The following is a 15,555-nucleotide window of genomic DNA, read 5'->3' as shown; positions in this document are numbered from 1 at the left end:
GAACCTGGTAATAAAGCCTTCACTCTAGGCCTGCTCTTGCTCAGTTAGGGTTCACCTTCTGCTCTATCCAGCTTTTGTTCCAGAGCATAAGTAGAGGACCATCAGACTTTGCTGCCCACTGCTGGACTGTTGTGTTCTCAACCAATCCCCTGCTGTTGGACATTTAGATTAGTTCAGCTGTCAGCATTTATCACATTTGGTCTTGATATACTTGTGTGATTTTTGGTGTAATGCCTGCCTTTCTGATTCCTCGTGAGCTCCCTAAGGGCTGGGGTTAAACTGTCTGACTTTCAGTTCTATTTCTAGCATTTGGCACAAGTTTTAACACATGGCGTTGTTCAATAAGTGTTTGTTGAGAGAATAAACTATTAGTATGATTATTTTGCCTAGGCCAAACATCACGTTGCAGTGACTTTTATGTTTGTTTGTTTCTAGTTCTTTTTTATAATATTCATTTGGTAATTTATTAGAAATTCTGAACTAAGTAGAAATGACTTTTTAAAAAGGATATTGATGTTTATTTTCAGAAAATACTGCCAGCAGTATTTTCATAATTCTAGTATAGACTTTTTCTTCGTACAAAAGGGAAAGTAAGAATTGATTTCATTTAGAAAAGGCAAAATACAATTTATACAAGGGGAGATAAGAAGAAAAAATCTGCAGATATATCTCTGTCTTTATATCTGTGTCTCCATCCATACAACCATTATTTAACCTCTCTCTCTCTCTCTCTCTCTCTCTCACACACACACACACACACACACACACACACACACACACACGGTGATCTGTCTTCCTTTCCTTAGGCACACTGCTGTGAGACCTCAGCTAGTGGAAAGTCCAGTCAGGCAGTTTTGCCCCTGACAATTCCAGGTCTTTGGGTGTGGATCTGTGAAGGTCAACAGCAGTCTGCTTCCATTACAGCTGTTATTTCTCTGCTCTCTGCCCCAGTTTGTGATTCTGAAGTGGAATCATAGAAGCGGCACTGCTAGTGCTCCCATCTCAGCCTAGTAGTGCCAAGCCCACCCTGCCTCCCACCAGCTTCTCACCAGGACTGCCCACTCATGGGAGGTGGGACTTGAATGGCAAAGGGAAGGTTGGTAGGATCAAAAGCATCTGGGGCAGGAGCAGTACAGCATCTGGGTCCCTTTTGGACCCCATGGTTCTTGCCCTCAGGAACACACCTTGAAACTGGTATCATAGTGCCCTGGCCTGGGGTTTGGGGGAGGGATGGAGATAAGTGGATGCGATTGAGAGCAGAGTCGGAGCTGGAGTTTGGGGAACAGGGACCTGAGAATGGGGTTGGACACAAGCAGGCTGGAGCTTAGGATGGGGTTATGGGATTGGCATCAGAGTTAGCGATGGGGATGTGTCTGGAACTGGAGGTGGGGATGGGGCTACGCTAGGGGTTAGGAAGGGGAGGATAATGTGAGTGGGATAGGCTGCTGGTAGTGTAGAGATGGGGATGGGACAGGAACAGTCGGCGATGAGGCTGTGGTTGTGGTATGGGTTAAGTGGCGGGGGTGGTTGTGGGTCGGGGGGACGGGAGGGGATTCAGACTGGGATGAAAGGTGAGCTTGGTTTGGGTTGGGAATGGAGACTAGGATACAAGAAAGTGATGGAGAAGATCCAGCCCCCAGAACTCTCTTCTGCCCCAGCAGCCCAGCTCTCCTGGGAGGAGGACCGCAAGTTCATCCTGCGGGGCTGGTCTCTCGTCTTCATCGTTCTCTCTGCCCTGATGGTGTTCAGCGTGGTGGATGGGCAGATGGCCTACTTGCAGGGCTCCTACACTGGTTACCTGGGCTTCTGGACCAACTGCAGGAGGCACAAGTGTCCTGACATGGGCCAGGTCACCGGTCAGTTACCCTGCATGGGCTACAGGGCCTCCAGATGTATCCTGGAAGTGACTGAGGGTGGAGGTCTCCCGGGAGTTTCTGGGGGAGGATCTTAGGATTGGGGGTGTCTCTGGAGATTCTCTGAAGGTGAATTTTGAGAGTGGAGTTATTCTGGAGTTTCTAGGGGTGATTTTGAGGCTATCTGTGATCAGACCTAGGGTGCCTATTGGGCTGCTTATGGGTGTCAGTGTGATGCTTTGGAAGGTGGCCTGAGTGTCTGGGGGTGACTGTGGGTACTTGTCACCACTTCTCTAGTTCTCATTCACATGAGTAAGGGCCTCATGATGCTGGCCATGGCCCTGTGCCTCCTCCTCCTCCTCTCCATGAGCCTCTCCTTCCGACCGCTCTTCCGCCGCCTGAGCAAGCTGGACTTGGTCTTCAGCTCCCTCAGCATCAGCATTGGTGAGTGGCAGGGTAGAGGGTGCCCCCCAGCCTCCTGCCTTGACGAGGCTCGCTGTCTGCTGGCCTTGGGGTGTCTCTTGGGCCCAAACCTTGTATGTATTTCAGCCTGTTCTTTCTGTCAGCCGCGTGTGTGAATTCCTTCTTTGCCACTGTCTTTCTCTTTTCCTCCCTTCCCCTCCCTCCAGGCGTCAGTCTGTCCTGTGTGCAAGCATGCCCGTTTCTTTGCTTGTCCTAGAGGGTGGGAGAGGAAGTCCCTCTCTCTTCTCCCACCGTGATTCCTGGGGGTCACTGTCCAGCCTCCTGCCATCTCTGGCCCCACCCCAGTGCAGGGCTCCTGATTTTCCTCAGCCTGACGCTTTTTGTAGTCAACTGCCAGATATTGCGCCCAAGGCCACAGGTATCCTACATGGTGACCTTCTACCTGTGCTGGTGTGCCAGCGCCCTGATGCTGTGGGCAGGTAAGCGCAAGGCTCTGAAAGAAGTGCAGGGCGTTGGCAGGGCAGAGGGTGGAGCCCAGGGAGAACCAGAGGCAGCTGGCCTCGAGGGAGGTGGCGGGCCTAGGATGGAGCCCAGAGTCCAGCACCCACCCAGCCCCCTCTCCCAGGAATCTTGTCCTACTTAAACCAAGTGGGCGTATGGAGCAGCTACACGTCCTCCTTGGAGCGGCCGGTCAGCAGTCGCCGGTGGGCCTCGCAGCAGTGTCCGCTGAGGCGCTCGTGCCAGGTCCTGGACCTGCCCCGCCTAAGCGCCAGCAAGGACAGTTGCCTACGTTCCTCCAAGGAGTAACACCCAAGCTTCTCAGGTCACTGGTAACGGCTGTTGGGTGCCAGGCCGGCCTGTGCAGCGTGGCCACTTTCCAGAGATGAGACCTCCCAGGAGGCCTCGCTCGATGACCGCAGGCCACCTGCCCTCCGAAGACAAGGGCAAGCCCTGCCCCCTGTTCTAGGGTCCACCCTTTGCGGCTCTGTCTCCACCCGCTGGGTCTTCTTAAGGCCCCCCGCCGTGGAAGTCCTGGGGTTTTGCCGCTCTGATTGGTCCACCTTGTCCTGCCAAGCCCCAGAAGTGTGGCCATTTGAGTAGCCCCGCCCCTGGTGCCCAGCCTGCTCTGGCCATCCTCCCAGCCCTGGCAGTACACATCGGAACTCCCCTCCCAGAGGTCCAGCTCCACCTGATATGTGGATGTCCGCTCTTGCTCCCAGGGACACCCACTGCCCTGCATTTGGTATAGCCTCACCCTTCTGCGCAACAGGTCCCTCCCTAGGAGCGCATCCCACTGCCCCTCCTGGATTCTTGCCACAATAAAATCTGAGGCTCTCCAGCCTCTCCCTGTCTGACTCTCCGTGGCCGCACCTGCCCTCCCAGGTTAGGGTCAGGCCCAGCATGAACTAACTAATGGCTGTGCTCCTGATTTGCCCTTTGGGGTCTGAGCCTTCCCCTGCCTGTTGGTGTACCTTGGTCAGGGCCCCTTTCTGTCCCCTGCCTGCTCATGACTGCTTGAAAGACTGGGACCCATGGGGAAGTTCTAACTTTTGCTCTATGGCTCCTGAGCGTGGAGGTGCCCACCCAACATCTGGAAGGCCAAATCATGCCAGAACTTTATGCTCATTTGATGCATATTCAGTTTTACTGAGACTAGGACACAACGTGGGACATTCAAGGGTTGTTCTCTATGGTGTCATTTATCCAAGTCATATGCGAAAATATTTTGGTGTAGATACCAGGCATATTGGGACTGCCACATGGGACATGGCCCCATGACGTGACACCCTGGAGCTCACCATTGCAGACCAGTGGGCCTCCCGAGTCACCCTGGGAATATGAGAGGGAGAGGGGGTGAGAAGGGTCTCCAGGGCCTGGGTTCCAGCTACAAGCCAGCTCTCAGACCTGGGGATTCCAGAGCCTACTCGTGGAAGAAGGCGGGCAGGGGCTCCAACAGAGGGACAGACTGCTGGCCAAGGGGACATAGAGTCTGTCTCCTGCACAGGGGTGGGGGGGGGCATGCGCATGGTCCAGGAGGACAGTGCCTGCAGACCTGGCGGCAAGGAAGCAGTAGGTGCAGCTAGGAGACACTGGGGGTGTGTGTCCTGGAGCTCGCTCTCCAGGGAACTTTCTAACTAGACATCCACACCTGCAGAGGACCAGGGTGGACTCCGTGCGGAGGGCAAGGTGAGGGCGGGGCCTGCAGCGGGTGTGGGGGAGGCTGAGGCTCTGGAGCAGGGGCTGCAGCTGGGCAGCAGAGGAGCGATGCACACTTAGCTATCAGACCCCAGTTCAGAATGGGAAGAGCTCAGACCCCAGCCCTCCCACACCCCGGGGGAGGGGCTGGCTCACCACACAGGTGTCTTTGCCACCTTTCAAGTGCCCAGCGCACAGCATGGTGTCTGTCACCTTCTGGGAATGGGCTTTGTCACACTCTTCATTAGACAGGATTTCAAGGTCCACGCACTGGAGATCATCTGGGTACACATCTGCAGGCCAAGGAGAGAAAGGGCTGTGGCCGGATCCCAGCTGGCTCCTCACCCTCTCCCTCCCACAGGCGTCCAGCTCCGGGCTGCACCGTCTAGCCAAACGCACACTTGTCTGGTTCTATGCTGCCCCAGCCCGAGGCAAGGCAGGTGCTCCCCACTTCTGGCTCCTGGGTGGGCAGCTCCAGGACCTTCACAGCATCGGTGATCTGCACGGGCTCCGACAGGCGGAGCAGCATCAGGTCGTGGCTGTAATCCTCATCAGGGAGGCGGGTGTGGTTCTTCAGGAGGCTCAGGTTGAATTGCGGGTGTGGGAAGCTGTCACTGACTTGGGCATACTGAGCCAAGTCTTCATCGTCAAACAGGTTGGGGCGACCCAACCACAGCTGGTAATTGCTGGGGGAAAGGATGGAGGGAGTGAGGAGAGGAGGGGCGGGAGCACGGGGAGGGTTCCCAAAGAGAGAAAGTGAGGAGAAAAGCCGGGGACAGGGGCAGCCAAAGGGAAGAGGAAGGAGAGCGAATTGAGAAGGTGGGAGACGGGTGCAGGGTTAAAGAGAAACAGGGAGCAGAGAGGAAGTGGGTGAGCTGAGAGAGAGGGGGGAGGCCTGGGAGCGGCTCAGCTGCAGCAGCTGGCCAGGGTCCCCAGCAGGGCAGGCAGCTGGGCACAGAGCCCAAGGTCACCCCTGTCCCCGCCCTCCCCGCTCTTCCTCCTCCCTCAGTTGCCCCCCCCCAGCTCCAGTTCAGCCCTTCCCTGTGTCTCCCCCAGAGGGGACTGACGATCACACAGGAGAGGCAGGGCAGAGCGGGAAGCCCCCTCCCAGGCACACAGGTTGGGGTGCATGCCTGCTTTTTCTCAGGGTCCCCCTGGGAATGGGGCCAGTAGTGATGGGGGAGAGGAGTGAGCCAGAGACCCAGAGAAAGAGAGAGGGATGGAGACATGCAGTGCCTGAGAAGGTGGCAGAGACTCAGAGACAGAGAAGAAAGGAAGACAGAGGCCAGACCCCAGCCCCACACGGAGAGAAAGAGACACACACAGAGCCAAGTACTGAGAGAGCCACAGAGGGGACAGGGTCTTCAGGCCCAGCTCTGCTCCTCCTTGCAAAGCCAGCACTCTCCTGGCCCAACTTTGCCTGAGGTCACCCTGGGAATGGCCCTGGCTGCCCAGTTCTGGGGGGCGAGACTCCTTTTCCCCAGCCCCTGCTGGTACCCACTTGCTGATGCAGTGGGCAGCTGTGAGCACCCACTGGGGGTGCACCAGGACGCCCCCGCACTGGAAGCTGCTGTAGTGGTACACGGCCACCTGCCAGGGCTGGGAATGCTTCTCACACTTCCAGCCACCGATGATCCGAGACTGCACGGGGGGCGCAGCGCCTGTTGGAAGGATTGGGGGACGAGGCTTAGAGGGAACTGTGCTGAAGGTTGGAAGGGACATGGGGGTAGAGGGTCAGGACTGGGGACCTGGGGACGCAGCCAAGTGCTTTGGGGAAAGGACCCAAATTCAAGAGTCACCCCTGAGCTTGTGAGTGGATGGCTAGTCCTCATTCTCTGAGAGCAGAGCTGGCCCCAGGAGTGAAGGAGAAGGCAGCAAGACAAGAGGCAGGCGTGGGTCTGGAGGTCAGGCCACTTGGGGTCTTGGGCTGAGGGGTGGGAGGAGAGTGTCCAGGGGAGGGATTCCATAAAGGAGTCCCAGGAGAATCAGAAGCTGGAAGAAGAACTTGAGGTGTTTAGGGGCTCCTAGGCTGGGGAAGCAGGGCCTGCGTTGGGCTTTTGAGGTTCAGGAGAGGAGAAGGCGTTAGGGAACCAGGTCTGAGAGGACAGTGTATCTGGGCAGGGGAATCTGGGGCTGATATGGGGAACCAGCTCAGGCTGGAAGGGGCCAGCTGGGCTGAAGAGTTAGAATTTGGGGTTTCCAAGTTGAAGGATAAAAGAAGGGGCAGGGTTAAAGCTGGAGGAGGCTCCTGTGAGGTTTCAGGGTCCTTCCTGTGTTGCAGAATGGCCTCTGATGGTCCTGAGAACAGGCTGCATCAGGACTGGGATGGGGACCCTGGAGGGAGTGGTGACAGTTGTTCTGGGATGAGGTGAGAGGTGGGCTCTGCTTCTCCTGGGCTGAGGGTGCTGGGGGATCTGGAGGCATCCGGGACAGGCATGGAGAAGGCCACACGGCTGTGAAGTGGAGATGGAGGACTCGGCCAGTGTAGGGTTTCAGAATCACGGATCGTGGTTATTGTGGTCCTTTGGGGAGGTCAGGGCAGGATGGCGGGACTAGGGAGGTAGTGTGGAGCTGGGGGTGGAGTCCCAGGAAGCAGAGCTTTGCTCCTGGGGGGGAAAGGCTGGAGCTTGGGGAGCGATGGGAATTCTTAGGGAAAGGAGCCCCTGGTGGAGGGCTTGGATTTCCATGCTGGGAGGGAAGACTGGGCTGTTGTGTGGGGTTCTGGGGAAGCGAGGTTGTCTGGTGGGATCTGGGAGACTTGGGAGGAAAGGAGATGGGATGTCAGGGTCTGGAGGACAAGATGGATTGCTGACAGCTGGGTGGGAGGGTCACTGGGTGAGGTGGGATCTGGGGATTCAGGAGTCAGACCATCGGACTGCAGAGAGAGAGAGAGAGAGAGAGAGAGGGTCAGAGGGGATAATCAGGGTCCCAGGGTCTGTATGGGACTAGAGATCCCCTGGAAGAGTTGGAGAACCCCAAAGAGAGAGAGAGAGATGTGCTGTGGACTTGGGAAGAGGAGAAAGATCTGGGGAAGTGGCAAGGAGCAGGGACCTCCCCCTCGAGGGAAGGGAACTGTGAGGGAGGTGACAGTGTGGAGGAGTGGGAGAGAAAGGAAGCGCCTGATCCCTGGTGTAGGGTGACTGTGGCCTGCAGGGTCAAGGCTGGGGTGCTGGGCAGGAGAGGAAGGACTTACAGTGGTGAGGGAAGCATGAGAGTCAGGGCCCTGGTCCCCTCCACAGCCCCCCACTGTCTCACCAGTCCCCCCCAGAGATAGGGCGAGGCTCAGAACCAGGAACCACATGATGACAGAGGTGTCCAGAGGCAGGCAGGAGCCGAAGAACCTCCTTGGGGAGCCTTTAAAAGCCCTAATGCCCCCAGAGCCCCGCCCCTGCCCTGCTGGCACCCAGATGCTGGCCAAGGCCCTGCCCCTGGCGGCGGGCTGGGCTACCCTTTCCCACCCCTGTGGAAGGGGAGGGAGAACCTGCACCTGTTCTCCTGTGTGTCCTGGATCACACTGGATGCAGTCCCAGGCTGAGGCCAGGAGGGGCAGGCCCTGGAGCTCAGGGGGGGGGGGGCGACTTGCTCAGGGGTACAGGGCACTACTCAGAGCCCAGAGAGCAGCTTCTCAGCTGCTAGCTCTCCCTTAAATATAAGTCTTGGCATTCACACTGCCCTGAGGCTTGCACTCCTAGACCTGAGACTTGGTCCTTAATAAAAATTAGGGGGACTTGTACATGTTACAGGGACAGTTTCCAGGGTCTCCCAGGGCAAGATCTCTAGCATTCCCAAGTTCAGTGTATCCCCAGTGTTGGGATCACAATGACCCTTTCACTCCTGAAGGTCATGTCCTCTGAAGCCCCAGAGATGTGGATTAACCACCCACCCTCCTGGGTCATGATTATCACCACAAATTCCAACTTCCACTCCCATTCCACCAATAGAATAGTTAGATCTCAAGAACCAGGTTCATGTGCTTCCACATCCCGTGATCTTGAAAAATCACATTTTGAGATCTCTGAAGAGAACCAGGAACGAGATTCCTGAGGCCTCAATGGTAAACCCACAGGCTTCCAAAGTGTTATCTTGACTCTTTGGTAAAATCAAAACAGCTCACAGGGTCCCAGCCTCTGCTCCCTAGGAATCTGATTAAGGAAAGGAGGTGTTTGCCTTTTTTTGTCAAGACCATCAGGAAACCTTGAACTAAATCTTTAAGATAAAGAAGTCATTTTGGGTGACCTAGTGTGTGGGGGTCCCTCTCTGGGATTCAGTGATACAGAGTATTTACTCAATGCCAGACACTATTCTAATCAGTTCATAAGTAGGACCTCAATTTATCCTCATGACCACCCCAGGAGGCAAGTGATATCAGGATCAGAATTTTACAGATGGGAGGACCAGGGTGAGTGAGGTTGAGACCCTGTTCAACAGCATGCACCTGCTCACAAGTGCTGAGTGGACACAGCCCTGCTCGAAGCCATGTCCTCTCACCTACTGGAGGGACAGGTTGGAGATGGAACCGTGTTCTATGAGTCCCCCACCCCCCAGCTTCTGGCTCCCATTTCCCTTCATCTCCAGAAGAAAGTGACAGAAACTCCTACAGATAAATGTGAATCAACCTCTAATCTTGGTGTTAAACAGGTGACCTTGAACACCAGCTTTGGCTTCAGGCATGACAAGTCCTTGGCTACCATCTGGGATTTAGACAGGGACATAGTAGGTGCAGGGGAGGACAGGGACATAGTAGCCTAGTAGGGCAGGACGGGACCGCTGGCCAGCACTGGAGGCTTCCGCTCAGTCAGGTAGGCCAATTAGTCAGTTCCTCTTCATGGTTTCCCTGATCCACTCCAGGTAGTGGCAGACTTTGGTATAGACACCAGGCTTGGTAGTGGTGTCACAAGGGACATCACCCCAGGACACAATGCCCTGAAGAGCACCTCTACAGATCAGGGGTCCCCCGGAGTCACCCTGTGGGTAGAAGGGGGTGTCTCAAGTTGAGAGGGAACTTCCTGGATTCAGAGCCACCCCATCCCCATCCTAATCACCATTCGCAATCTCAATCCAACCCACTCCATCCCAGGTACCCCCAGCCCCACTTGCTCAGCTAAACCTGAAGAAACTCAACCCATCAAAGCAAACCCATGCCCATCCTCACATCTAACACAACTCACTCCCAGTCTCCACATCTAATGTTTCCTCTCCAAATCCATCCCAGCCCACTTCGCCCCCAACATATTTCCCATCCAAATCAAACCAAACTCTTCCCCATCCTCACACCAATCATGCTATCCCAAGCTAACCCTATTTCCATCTTTAGCTCTAACTCCAACCTAACCAGTATTATAACCACTCTTACTATCACACATCTAGACTTAACTCTAGCATCTTCATGGCTCCAATCACACAAAATCCAAGATGTCCCAACTTTCCAGCCCGTACCCACCCGCTTTCTCCCACCTCCTAGCCCCTCTGTGCTCTGACCTCGCAGGAGTCGGTTCCTCCGCCCTCCACTCCTGCACACACCATGGCGCTTGTCAGGCGTCCAGGGTAGTCCTTGTTACAAGAGGCGTCCGAGATGATGCTGATGTTGGCACAATGCAGCGTGTCTGGGAGGCTCACTGGGGAGGACAGCAGACTTGGAGCATACAGTGCATTTTGGCTCCTCTCCCCTCTACCAGGAGCCCTGGAGGATAGGTCCATCCTTTCACACACCTTGAGACTCAGGGCTTCCTGTGGTCCCGGACTCCTCGTTGGACACCAGACCCCAGCCAGACACCCTGCAGGCCTCTCCTGGGTCGGGGCAACGGGTGGGCAGAGCCGCTGGGCGCACCTGGGGGGTCAGACGCGCAGGTCTGGCTAGCCGCACCAACATGACGTCATGGCGGTGGCTGCGTGCTTCGTACTGCGGGTGGGGGATGACGCGAGAAACCATCCGCAGTTGCTCGGGGCCATCACGCTTGCGCAGATTGTGCTCGCCCAGGCGCACTCTCATGAAGCTGTGCAGCGAGTCGTTACCCGCAAGTGCAGCAAGGAGTAGATAGAGAGGTCAAAGAGTGTGCAACCTGGAATCCTCTGACCCTTTGGGAATCTCCAGGTGCCATTATGAACCTATATGCCTGAGGCCAAAAGGTTCCAGCTCCTGCCCCTCGGGGATCCGGGAGTCTGAAAGCCTGGGCGCACCTGGAACTCAGCCTCCATGCTTTCAGACCTTCCCTCCTCAGAATCTAGAATTCTCAGATCCCCAGACTCTTCCCCCGAGAGAAAGATGGGGCCTTACCAGCCTCTTTCCTCCTTCAGGGACCTAAGAGCCCTGACCTCCAGCTTCTTCCTCCTTCAGGACCCAGGAATATGGACCCTCTTCCCCGTTCCACCCAAAGCTCCAGGCACCAGCGCGTACTTCCCCCAGAACTAGCCCCCACGCCTGTCCCCGAGCCCCGGCAGGCCCCCACGCCCCGCCTTCATACCGGGTGAGGCAGTGTGCAGCAGAGAGCACCCAGCGTGGGGAGATGAGGGAAGCCCCGCAGTTGAAGCGCCCACGCTCGAAGAGGGCCACTTGCCATGGCTGGGAGTGGGGCACACACTCCTCCCCTTCCAGCGCCTTGTCTCTATCCTGGGCTGGTGGGGGAGGGGCAGAAGATCCTTGAGACCTGGCCTCTTCCGCATCCCGACGCCTTTCTTCCATCCTTTTCATCCACGTCAATTTCTTTTCTTTTTTCTTTCTTTTTTTTTTTTTTTGTATTGGGGATTTAACCCAGGGGTGCTTAACCACTGAGCCGCTTCCCCAGCCCTTTGTATTTTCTATTTTGATACAGGGTTTCACTAAGTTGCTTAGGTCTCACTAAGTTGCCAAGGCTGGCCTCGAACTTGTGATCCTCCTGCCTCAGCGTCCCAAGTCCCTGGGATTACAGGCACGCACCACCACACTTGGTCCCAATTTCTTAAGGGTCCCTGCTGTTTATTGTGAAGCACTGTCCTCTCTGACTTTTATAACGAATGCCTTTTGTGCAATTCTAGTCTAGCCCCACTTGCTAAGGAACCCCGGAGAGGGAGGACAGAGAAAGGATCAGAGGGCAAGGAGTTCTCTGGGATTGGGGGTGAGGCTCAGACAGGTGATCACTTGGAACTAGTGATTCAGGGTCCCAAAGTGTCATGATATCAAGTGAATATAGCCACTCAATAGGTTTGACACACAGTCCTGGCTCCAGGGTCTGTATATGTCAGTCACATTCACCAATTGGCCCCATAGGGTCCTGAACACACAAATATACTCCACCAGGTTTGCAAGCACAGGCACAGACAGGGAGAGCATTTTAACCTAAAAATTAACTGCAGGTGCATGGGTTAGAGCTTCGAGAATCAGAGAAAAGACACTGTGTATGAATATGAACAGTTAACACCTGGTTGTGTACACACACACACACACACACACACACACTCAACATTGGATACAGGTCAGACCTAAATTTAGTCTCCAGTGTGGTCTTGGCTCCCAGTGTCACAGATAAGCACATGTGCATAACAGGTCTAGGCAAAGAAGGTGGGGTCCTTAACCCTGGGTTCAAATATACAAGGTGTGAGACTTAGAGCAAGTTATTTGATCACTGTGCCTCTCTTTCCTCATCTGTAAGATGGGGATGTTTGTAAAGATGAAATAGGAGGGTGTGTGTGTGTGTGTGTGTGTGTGTGTTGAATCATACCTGCAACATTGTAACTGGGAACTGCTTAGTAAATGCTAGTTATTCTCAACAAAGGACCCAGAGATTTATTTGTGGGCACACATATGGACGTACTAAGGTAGACATCTGCATCGACCTCCATGGCCAAGGTCAAAACCGTGATTCAACCACAAGTCATTTTGTAGAATCAAAGTTGCAGACAACAAACTAGAGAACCAACACTCAGACGTGGACCCACCAGATCAGACTCCAGGGCAACACCCAGACATAGGGCCAGGCATTCAAAGTCAAAGACTTATCAGACGACTGGGATAGGTCATGTTTATCCATTTCCAGATCAACCCCCAAGCAAAATCCATGGTGTTCAAGGTCACTCATCAGGTTTCACCTACAGGGACCTGGTTCATGCATATGGGCAGGATGTGGAAACCCCCCAATACACACACACACACACACACACAGGGGCATACACCTATGACAATAACAGTGAAGTCTCGGTAGCATAATGTAGGTAATTTATATAATAAGCACTCAATAAGGATTGAAAAACTAAGTGCACAAACTCTGGGTTCAAATCCTACCTCTGTCACGTGCACACACACACACACACAATGGCGGCATGCACAAGGACATCAGGACATTTCCAGGTCACAGGACCACAGCCTCCTACAATGGGCAGTGTGCATGTGGGCAGGGTGTATACCCCCAAGGTCACAGCCGTGTACACAGACACCCTCACTGGGGCTGGATTTGCATAATTGGACCAAATGCCCCTACTCTTCCCACCAAGTTGAGGGTGAGGCCGGGAATGCGGATGTGGTACATGAGGGGCTTAACTGAGGAAGGGTGAGGTCCTCTACGGAGAAGGGTGTGAGGGCACTGGCTGAACAGCTGGGCACCGGGCTGCACCTGGCCAGTCCGAGCTGGAGGAGGGTGGAGGCCCCAGCTGGGTGCAGCAGGCAGGTGGGAGGCAAGGAGGGGGGCACAGGGAAAGCCCCAAGGGAGGCTGGCAGCATGGGGAGGCCTGAGGGGTGAGGGGCAGGAGGGGGTTAAGGAACAGATCTACTTGAGAATTTCTCCAGGGAGGCATCAGGTTACATGTGATTTATCCAGGGGTAGTGGCAGAGCTTGGGCTGGAGCTAAACTGCCACCCAGGTGACCTTGACCTAGTGGCCATCCCTCTGGCAGTTGAGGGATGTGGTGCTCACTTCATATGGGCCCTCGAGGGCCCCATGTTTCATTCTCAACCACCACCCGTGGGGAGGACTGCCATCTCCATCATGCACTGGGGAACTGGAAGGTGGCAGAGGTGGGATTTGAACCCAGAGTCTGAATTCTTGGCTTCTCCACCCTGTTCAATGTTTATTACATGCATTACCCACATTATGTTGCTGAGGCCTCACCATTATTGTCACAGGTACCTGCTGTCTTATCCGGAAAGTACTTGAGGTCCAGAGAGGTGAAACACATTTCTCAAGGTCACCCAGCAAGGAAGGGGCAGGCCCAAGACTCAAACTCAGATTTGTGAGATGCCAGAACTTTGGACACTGTCATGGGCAGGGAGAGGTTCCAGACAGCAGTTTCCAGAGTCCCAGTGGCTTTTAGGCTGGCACAAGGACTCAGGAGCTTTGGCAGGTGGCTCAGGTGGGATGAGGGTGGGGGCAGGGTCATTGGTGGTCTCTGTGAGGTAGGTGCTTTGGGGTCTCGGGACCTATGCGTTCTGTGGAGGGCACCATGCTCCCAGGCAGTGGGACCCACCCTCGGCCCCCTCACCTGCAGATGTCACCAGGATGGAGAAGATGAGCAGAAGCCACATTGTGGAGAAAGGCCAGGGCTCAGTGATGTCTGTGGAGAGGAGAACCAGAACCGGGCTGTGTCTGGACCCCACCCCCAGGATGCCTCCAGGCACCAGCTCATTCCTCCCCCCAACCCCCTACTGCTTAAAACCTCATTCTCCCCACCTTCTCCCCTAGCCCCCCACCACCTGCTCTTCCTGCTGGGTCCCCATCTCTGGAGGGTCTACTGTTCCTCTAGGCACCAGGACAGACCCCAGGTGCCCCCGCACCATGCCAACAGCTCCTGATCTCTCCATCCCCAAGGTCCTGGCTCAGGACCCAATCCCAGCCTCCCCTGTGGCCTCTGGGGTCCCCTTCAGTCTAGCACTTCCCCAGCCTGTCTCCAAACCAAGGTCCCCCTGGGCTCGTCCACTCCCAGAGCTGGCCGTCCATGCCCCTCCCTGCTCACAGCCCCCACAGACCCCTTAGTGATCCCGGGATACAGTCCCAGCCCCTCAGCCCCACCTTAGAGGACGTGAGCGCGCCCTTGCCCTCCAGCCTGTCTGGCTGGGTCTCCGTGACCTTGTCCTTCTAGTGCTGCTGTTCCCCCTTCTGCAGTCCCATGGCCTCACACCTTTGCTCAGGCTGTGCCCCATCAGGTATGCCCTTCTCTTCAAGGTCCACTTCACCCCCGCAGGCCTTTTCTGACCTCCCTGGCCCTCGGTGGCGTCTCCCTCCCCCACCAGACTGGGAACTCCTTGAGAGCAGGCCCCGGCCGACTTGGTTCTGGATTCCCAGCTCTGCGGCTGCTGGGTCTGGCCAACGGGGGATTTGGGGAAGCTTTGGGAGTGAGTTACAGTCCTTCCCTACCTGTCCTTCAAGGCTCAGCCCGGTCTTCTCCGGGCGGCCCAGTGCCTAGCGCTTGTCTTCTGGACTCCTGCCTCCATGTAGCACAGACACCCACTCACAAATGCTGCCTGGCCTTTCCCTGTCCCCCATCTTGGGGGCTCTGAAGAGGGGGCTCAGGTCAGCTTGGGTCTGTGTCCCCAGACAGCTTGGGGCCTGGCATGCAGGAGAGAGCTCTGGAAGGTTGTTCTCCTGGGTTCTGGCTCAGATGCTTTCAGTGACATCCTCTGGCACACTCTATCTCCCCTCCTCCCATAGGGGCTTTTCTAGAAGCTTCAGGACATTGTCTTGGCTCAGATTCAGCTTGGGCCCTCAGTAACGGACACATGGACCTATCCAGTACCCTTGACACTCGATTCCCCCAGGGTGGTCTGTGTTGCCCCTCGCCCACTCCGGCTTCCCAAGTTCTTTCTTAAAGATCTCACCCCCTCCAGATCTCCAGGAGCATCTAGGGCAGCTTGGGTGGCCGCAGAAGGGAAGCAGGCACCGGAATGCCTGAATTTATAAGGTCCCAGCCCCACCTGGGTCTTGGGTTGGGTGGTGTAGGGTGGGGTGAGAGGTGTCTGAGAGCCACGTTTACAGGCTGGACGCCTTGGTGGCTGGTGGGGTGGGGGACTAGGTTTAATGAGCATTTATGGGCTGAAGTTATTGTCTGAGTCTGTGAGAAGGAATTTTCCTCCAGGGGCAGGGGACAGGAAGGCAAGTGCAAGAAAATTTGGAGGACCTCAA

The 15,555-nt window shown here is 55.6% G+C and overlaps 2 protein-coding genes across 3 annotated transcripts; both read right to left on the bottom strand.

Moving 5' to 3' along the window:
• Positions 1-3,902: 3,902 nt before the first annotated feature.
• Positions 3,903-7,878, bottom strand: LOC124107891 (kallikrein-1). The gene is made up of 5 exons (XM_046466168.2): positions 7,728-7,878; positions 5,974-6,133; positions 4,872-5,158; positions 4,629-4,765; positions 3,903-4,106 (listed from the first exon to the last, which is right to left on the bottom strand). Exons 1-5 carry the CDS (start codon positions 7,771-7,773, stop codon positions 3,951-3,953), a joined length of 786 nt encoding a protein of 261 aa, XP_046322124.1. The 5' UTR covers positions 7,774-7,878; the 3' UTR covers positions 3,903-3,950.
• Positions 7,879-9,073: 1,195 nt separating this feature from the next.
• On the bottom strand, positions 9,074-14,566 carry Klk15 (kallikrein related peptidase 15). Of its 2 annotated transcripts, none has more exons than XM_046466169.1 (6): positions 14,446-14,566; positions 13,919-13,990; positions 10,934-11,084; positions 10,182-10,465; positions 9,951-10,087; positions 9,074-9,437 (listed from the first exon to the last, which is right to left on the bottom strand). In XM_046466169.1, the coding sequence occupies exons 2-6, from the start codon at positions 13,959-13,961 to the stop codon at positions 9,285-9,287; spliced, it is 768 nt and encodes a 255-aa protein (XP_046322125.1). In that variant the 5' UTR covers positions 13,962-13,990; positions 14,446-14,566; the 3' UTR covers positions 9,074-9,284. The 2 variants fall into 2 exon arrangements, with proteins under 2 accessions (XP_046322125.1, XP_046322126.1); XM_046466170.2 differs by lacking the exon at positions 14,446-14,566 and adding an exon at positions 14,211-14,294.
• Positions 14,567-15,555: the final 989 nt, after the last annotated feature.

Source organism: Marmota monax, unplaced genomic scaffold (assembly GCF_021218885.2).
Source record: "Marmota monax isolate L192 unplaced genomic scaffold, Marmota_monax_Labrador192_F-V1.1 WCK01_AAM20220418_F8-fsc00160, whole genome shotgun sequence".
NCBI classification, from domain to species: Eukaryota; Metazoa; Chordata; class Mammalia; order Rodentia; family Sciuridae; genus Marmota; species Marmota monax.
Note: the sequence above shows the minus strand (reverse complement) of the source record. Positions and strands in the feature narration are given on the sequence as shown.

What these genes read in the sequence shown, in the direction of transcription:
- Klk15 (XM_046466169.1), bottom strand. Translation starts at nt 13,961, where the DNA reads ATGTGGCTTCTGCTCATCTTCTCCATCCTGGTGACATCTGCAG. An exon ending in CATCCTGGTGACATCTGCAG is followed by an intron (nt 11,085 to 13,918) that starts GTGAGGGGGCCG and finishes CTCCCCCACCAG; the next exon opens with CCCAGGATAGAGACAAGGCG. An exon ending in GAGGAACCGACTCCTGCGAG is followed by an intron (nt 9,438 to 9,950) that starts GTCAGAGCACAG and finishes TTCTACCCACAG; the next exon opens with GGTGACTCCGGGGGACCCCT.
- LOC124107891 (XM_046466168.2), bottom strand. Translation starts at nt 7,773, where the DNA reads ATGTGGTTCCTGGTTCTGAGCCTCGCCCTATCTCTGGGGGGGACTG. An exon ending in CCTATCTCTGGGGGGGACTG is followed by an intron (nt 6,134 to 7,727) that starts GTGAGACAGTGG and finishes TCCTTCCAACAG; the next exon opens with GCGCTGCGCCCCCCGTGCAG. An exon ending in GCTGCCCACTGCATCAGCAA is followed by an intron (nt 5,159 to 5,973) that starts GTGGGTACCAGC and finishes CCTTTCCCCCAG; the next exon opens with CAATTACCAGCTGTGGTTGG.